At 26.9% G+C, this 7,374-nt stretch overlaps 1 protein-coding gene across 1 annotated transcript in view; it reads left to right on the plus strand.

Annotated features, from left to right (window-relative positions):
* The first annotated feature begins 4,462 nt into the window (after positions 1-4,462).
* LOC101508765 (uncharacterized) overlaps positions 4,463-7,374 on the plus strand; it is a 7,399-nt gene continuing 4,487 nt past the window's right edge. Inside the window, exons 1-4 of the mRNA XM_012715911.3 lie at positions 4,463-4,867; positions 5,199-5,241; positions 5,926-5,979; positions 6,772-6,835. Of these exons, the coding sequence (XP_012571365.2) occupies positions 4,680-4,867; positions 5,199-5,241; positions 5,926-5,979; positions 6,772-6,835 (349 nt within the window). The 5' untranslated portion in view covers positions 4,463-4,679. The remainder of the gene's footprint in view (positions 4,868-5,198; positions 5,242-5,925; positions 5,980-6,771; positions 6,836-7,374) is intronic.

Here is a 7,374-nt window from a genome sequence, read left to right on the forward strand (position 1 = left end):
GTATAAGAGAATAGAAATATAAATATACAAATGTACAATTTGTTAACTATTTATGAGTGAATTTAATATATAAGATGATAGAAATATAAATATACACATACAAAATTAAGAAACATAAACAATACAAAATATATATATGCATAACAAAACAATATAAAATAACAATCATAGATTGAAAAAAATTTACCAATTCAAATAATTAATTCGTGTGAACATATTGTTAGACGCAACACGAACAAATGCATAGTTTCACCAGGAATATTAATTTTAATTCGATAAATAAAAGCTCACGAATATTAATCTCAGTACTATCTCCATTGCATAAAAGTTTTGTTTAATATTGAGGAGATCAAGACAAAAACCACGTTCGCACACCTCTAACAACCAAATTCCATGACTCATTTCTTGGAGAAATTGAAGCAACAAAATATGATTTTTGTTTCAGACATTGGATAAAGATGAATAAGAAAGCTTTGATAAAGAAAGCTTAAAAAATTGTGTATACACACACAATATGAATGATATTTATAAGGGAGACGCAAGAAATGAGAGAGTATCAAAGATAGACGGTTAACAGAGTATTAAAAGAATTCGTAAAATAAAATAATTTTTTTAATTAAATTAATTTGAAGCGGGTGGTTGCTATAAAGTAGTGTTTAAAAAACAATTACAAAAACTGTCGTCGTGGTGTTAGTGACTGTATTTTGCTGTTATTCTTCTTTTTTAACTGGCCACTAAATTCTCAACAGTTAAATCTCAAGTAGTGGTGTAGTGTATTTTTAATCCATTCTTTTTATTTTTATTCTTTTATTTTTTTAATTGGCCACTAATTTTTCAACTGACGCATGTACAAAGTCGTGTAACATAAGTTTAATTTTATTCTAAAAAAAGAGATATTATATTGTATAGATTACCTTTCAATTGACCACTTAATTCTCAACCGTGAAATGTGAAATGTCAGTCGTACATTATATTTTATTTTTAATTGGTCATTCACTTATGTATTTTTCATGTAATAGAAGTTTTATTTTTGTCTTAAAAAAATCTTTTATTTTTAATTTATTTTTTTTATTTTTTAATTGGCTATTAACTTCTCAACGGATACATGAAAAAACTGTGAGTCGTGGTGTATTGTATTTTATTTTTAATTTTTTAATTGACCATTAAATTGTATCGTGGACAAAGATCGTGATGTAACCGAAGTTTTATGCTTTTCTTACAAAAAAAAGCTTTTTATTTTTAATTCATTTTTTTTATTTTTTTAATTGACCATTAACTTCTCAAGAATAAACACGTATTATTTCTATTAATAGAAACTTATATTTTCTTAACACTCTAGTTTGTTGACACGTGTCAAATTTGCCAATTTATCATATTTGCTTTATTATAATGTATAGATTTTCAAAAGAAAGTATATTGATAAAAAAATAAATTAAAAATTTGGTAATTTAAAAAAACCCTAAAAAAGTAACTAATTTCTATCTCTTTTCTACCTTATTTTATTTTAATTTTAAATTATATCTCTTAATACATAAAATGGAGAATTAAATCATCATAGATAAGGCTATATTTCCTCGTACCGAGTCTCTTTCTTTTTGTAAAATTAAAAAGAAATTACATTTACTTAAAACAACAAAGAATTGTATATTTAACGAGACTTTTATACTATATTTGAAAATTAACATATTTTGATATTATCAAATTAAATTATTAATAGTTGAATGACATATTATTTATAAATGAATTTGACCATATTTTATATTTAATTCTACCAAATTTTTAAGTTTTACTTTTTTGGTTTATTTTTAAATTATATTTTTTGTTATGATTTTAATTAAAATTAAAATTTTATTTATGAAAATAAGTTATTAAATAACTAGGGTCGAAATTTAATAGATTTAATATATCAAAACTCTTAATCTAATCAACTTTAATAGATCACGTAACAATGTTCATGTAAACAAATTAGATAAAATTATTGGTTGAAATATTTATAGTACCCATTCACACTCTTTGTTTGATAATACCATATAACTGTCATTTTTATTTATTTATTTGAGAGTTTCTATGGTAGACTATGTTGAAACATTTTGGTATATTGCTTTTTAAATTGATAAATTAACAATTATTTTTACGAATCAAACAAGTATTTTTCAACTTTTTTATTTAAAAAAAAAATGATTTCATAAGAAAAAACATTTCAATTGTTTACATATGTTATACTAGTTTTTTACATTTTATTGTAAAAAAGTTCGATATTTCCTATTATAAATAATAAAAAGTTGAGAAAAAAAATTAAATTTTGTTTTTGTAACACTTTTTATAAATAATATTTGACTTAAATACTTTATTGACCTTTAAATTTATTTTTAAAGTTCAGTTTAACCCCTTAACTCAAAAGATATTCAAGTTGATCCATTAACTTGAGTTTGTTAAGCCAAGTTGGTTTTTTCAGTCAACTTTGTTAATCAAAGTCAAATAACAACTTATATGGATATAACTTGTCACCTATATGTAAATATAATTTCAATATTATTATTAACTTGAGTTTGTTAAGTCAAGTTGGTTTTTTCTGTCAACTTTGTTAATTAAAGTCAAATAACAACTTATAGATATCACTTCTCACGTATCTGTAAATATAATTTCAATATTATTATTTTTAGGTCTTATTTTAAATAGTTAAGATACCAAATTAAACGTAAATTAAAAAGTTAAAATATCAAAATGAATATAACATTAAACATTTTCATTCACCAAACTCAAACATTACATGCATACAAGAGATTGTAGTGTCATCAACAAATAAAACAACAATGTTGTCTTATATAAAGATGTCAATTAGATCCAAATTTAATGGATATACATGCAAAAAAATAATCTACAATAGATAGGGTAAAATCTCTCATAATAGATATAAGCATGAAGGCGAATAATTACCTGCAAAATTAAGTGGGTATGCGTGCGTGTGCAGGTAAGAGTGCTATATTATTCACCCCGTCCCATACCCACACTTATATAAATATATTATTTATTATATTAGTATTTAGTTTAATTGATTGTTTATTTTTATTTTTATGTTTTAACATCTATTAATATCATTGGACTACTATAATATTTATAATCGAAAGATAAACATTTGCAAACTTTTTAAGAATTTGATTATGACAAATAGGTAAATAATTGTGTCCTTATAATTAAAATTATGTCTTATTAATTGTGACTTTATAATTATACTTGCAACTTTCTATGAATTATTTTTACAGATCTCGAATAATATTGTCGTAGGACTTGCAATTTCATAAAATATTATTATGAATTTTGAATGTGTATTGTAACAAGTATTTATTTGAAATATTTTGAATTAGAAAATATATCGACTTATAATACTTTATGATAGAATTTAAGATATTTGGATAATTTTTAAATTTAATCACAACTATATAATTTATTTATCGATCTATTTTAGTTAAAGCGTGGGTAATGGGTATGAATACAAACGCTTAAGTACCAAAAGTGTAAAACTACAAGTATTAAAGTTGATATCCAAAAGGATATAAGCACTGATATTAATATTTTTTTAAATCGCGAATACGAAGACAACTATTATAGTACTATACCAAAACCCTAACTATCGTCATTCACAGTCTTACGTTCAACTAAAACTAAAGATCGCATCAACACATAAAAACATCAATCTCATTAAAAAAACTAAACTATAAATTTTCCAAAATTCCATCAATTTCATGCTGCTTTTTAGTCTCGTTTCAAGTGCAACAATGTTCCGATGTTGACTAAATATTTTATGACTTTGTTCAACAATTTTGTTGAGTTGTTCATCAATTTTCGAAGTTTTCTTATCAACTTTAAATTTATGTTCATTGAGTTGTTGCTTTGTTTTTCTATTTTAGTTGGGTTTGTTGATAAACTAAAGGATCAATTTCTTGATCTAAAATTTCTAGATTCATAAACAACATTTCTTGAGAGAATGAGAATTTAAGAACCTTAAATTGATTTGACAATAAAAAGATACTGCTTTAACTATTAATTTAAATAATAAAATATATCAATATACGTCAAATGTTATAATGTATGATAAAAAATTTGTTTTTATTTTAGGGTAAACTACAATTTTAATTTTAAAAATATAAGATGTTATCATTTTGATTATTGATTTAAAAAAAGAAATTTACAATCAAATTATTAAAATATTCGTCAATTTAGTCCATAACGTTATAAACTATTTTAACAGTAGATTATATCTTTCAAATTTTTTTATGATAATAAGTTATATTTATTATTTTGATGTTTCGAAAATTAATTTAATTTTTTTACTGAATTATAAATTACACTATAATTTTGGAGATTTAAAGGATGAATTAATCTTTATTTTAATTGCAGGGGTGATTATAGGGTAAAATAGTTTATTAAGAGGGACCTAAAATAATTTAAAGCATCTGCACTTATATAGTTGAGGTGGATTTAAGCAAATGAGCAAGAAAACTACTACTCGGAGAAAAGAACGCATTGTCCTGAACACACAACGAATAAGATTTGTTCGTTCTTTAGTCAGAGTCACAGAGAATAGTATAGTTTGAATCTCACGCTTCAACCCGTGTCTGAAACTCAACTAACCATGAGATTCAGATAACCGTGTTGGTTTTTTCACCCTTCAGCAACAAATGGCATTGGTAGCTGCTCAACGCACCTACCTCATCTTCACCGTTGTTCTACTTTCGTCGTCGTATATCAGCTTAGCAACACCTACCACAGCTTGTCAATTCACTTTTCTCGACGGAAACAAACTTTACAATTATACCCTCTCCTCTCCCATTCGTAACTTCCCTCACGGCATTCTCAGCGAAGACGGGTGCACTCTCTCTCTCTCTCTATGTTTCCTGATCTGACCGTCACACACTTTCTCTCCCTCTCGATTTAATGTTTTTTTCGTCATTTCTCCGTTTTTCTGAGTTTATTTTGTGATTGATGATTTGGTATCGTTTTTATTTATTGATTCAATATAGAAACATTTTTTAGATTATTTAATTGATGTTATAACGGAGTTGCGTGTTTGGAGGTGCTGTAGATTTGGATTTTAGTTTCTGGACTTTGATTGGTCCTTATATCACGAATTGAGATAGGAATTTATTGTAAATATTAACTGAAAATTTCATTTGTGTATTTATTTTCTGTGATTGTAGGTTTTATAAAGTGTCAGTGAACGAGACCACCCTTTGGTTTCAGGTTGGCTCCATCAGGTCACGCTTATTTCTTTGATTTCTGATTAGTAACAGTTCAGTTGATTAGTATTTAGTAATAAATTTTTAGTTGCCTGTTGTAATTGTCATCATTCATAAACATATTGGATGATTCACAATAATCTTCTATTTTCACTTTTGGACTCTTTGTAAGTGGAAACTTGTTTCATATCGGTTCATCAATGGTTAAGGTCCAGTTTGGATTTGCTTATACGTTATGAGAGCTTCTAAGTTAAAAATAAGTTTATAGTTATTTTTACTTACAAATTAAGTCCTTATAAACTTGTAAGTGTTTGTGGAGAAGTTAGATGGGAGGGTTTTTAAAATATTTAGATGCAGAAGCTAATTTTAACTCATGAGAAGCTATTGTTGAAAAAACTTGTAGTTGTGTTATAAAACTAAATAAATTCATAGTTATCAGATTATTTTCATCTCTCTTTTTCAGAAGTGTTTATAGAAAAGTTTATCCAAATTTGTTCTATATTAGAACTATTTTTTTAAATGTAACTATGTAAGTTCAATTCAAGCTCTTCGGTATGACTACTTGACTAGCAATAAATACATGGACTTTCAAAGCATAGCGTCTGCTTTTATAGGCGGTGATAGTGTTAATGTAGCTTAATTCCAAATTGATCTATAATTGAATTTTGTGTATTGGTTGTTTGAGCAGCTTTGCGATGGAATGATTTTCAATCATGACCCTCCAACATGTGCTGACTGCTGGGTAAATGAGTCTCTTTTTTGCCAAGCTATTTTCTTTTTATCGATCATGTAGTCTACAGTAATCAAGGTTCTGCTTTGCTATCAAACAAGTATTTGATAGATGTGAAATGTGATTATAATTTATAACTAATTCTACATTGGACAAAATTCATGATGTTATAAAAGAAATAGTTGATGAAATTACAGGAATTTCAGATATATTTCCTACATGTAACATATCTCAAATATATTGTTTCCCGCTTTCTTTTCAATACAAGTTTCTTCCCGATGAGTCATCCTCCTTTGTATTTATCCATCCTTTTTTTAGCTTCCTGAACAATTGTAGAAAATCATTTCAGAGATCTGAGCTTATAGGCAATAAACCCAATTGTACATATGATGCTTAACAAATCCACACTTCTTTTCATGTAGGTATACACTTAGATCAGAAACCCATTAAATAACAGTGAAGGTGTAAATTTAAATAAATATGGAAAAATAGTTATTATATTAACTAAGAATCAAGCATGATATGTCATCATAACCACACAATGTAATAATGCACTGTAGATGATCCCAAAATGAAGGTGATTGGAAATTCTATTTGGTTTTATCTACTATTAAATTAGCTATTAATTGGTCTAGGCTGGTGGTTCCGATTTACATAAGTAATACAACAAGAGCATATCAGTGATAAATAGCTGCAGGGGTAATATTAAATAGGAGTTTACGGCTATTCAAAGGTTCTGTGCAATATTTTTATCCCACAGTTTTACACATTTTCTACTTATCTTATCATTGTGTGTATGTTTAGGATTGTGGAGGGCCAACACGTTGTGGGATGGATTGCAGTGCACTCGTGGCAAACAACATTGGAGGTACAATTCCTAACACTTCTATTTTCTCCCATTTACTTGTATCTGCAAAACTGTGTCTAGTATATACTGCTTTTTGCTTCTGGTAGCAATGGCAAAGGTGAACAGTTCTTCTTCTTGGTCGTTTAGTTGTTGTAACTTACAATTGTAGCCAGTTACACATTATGAATGGAATAAGATGATTTAGTGCTTGTGTGTGTCGTTGGCATGAAATTTCGGATGTTCCAAGAATTGCTTCATCCAGGAGCATTTGGTTGAGATCACTGTTGAAGGAAAATGCAATTAAGATAATTTTTGCTTATAGTTTCTGTGAACCTCCAAGTGACTGCTTCTCTTTCACAGTAAAAATAGTTTCTACTTCTGCATCAATAAATTTATGTTGCTTGAAATAATTTTATTTGAAATACTTTTATATACTTAAATAGCATTTTATTTGTGCAACAGAACAACTTAACTGATTTTTGTAGGTACTTAATCATAGAAAATAACTATCAGACCTTTTCCTTTCTGCAAGACTGCAATAAAATTTGTCTTCCCCCCCC

This window comes from Cicer arietinum, chromosome 5, assembly GCF_000331145.2.
Source record: "Cicer arietinum cultivar CDC Frontier isolate Library 1 chromosome 5, Cicar.CDCFrontier_v2.0, whole genome shotgun sequence".
NCBI classification, from domain to species: Eukaryota; Viridiplantae; Streptophyta; class Magnoliopsida; order Fabales; family Fabaceae; genus Cicer; species Cicer arietinum.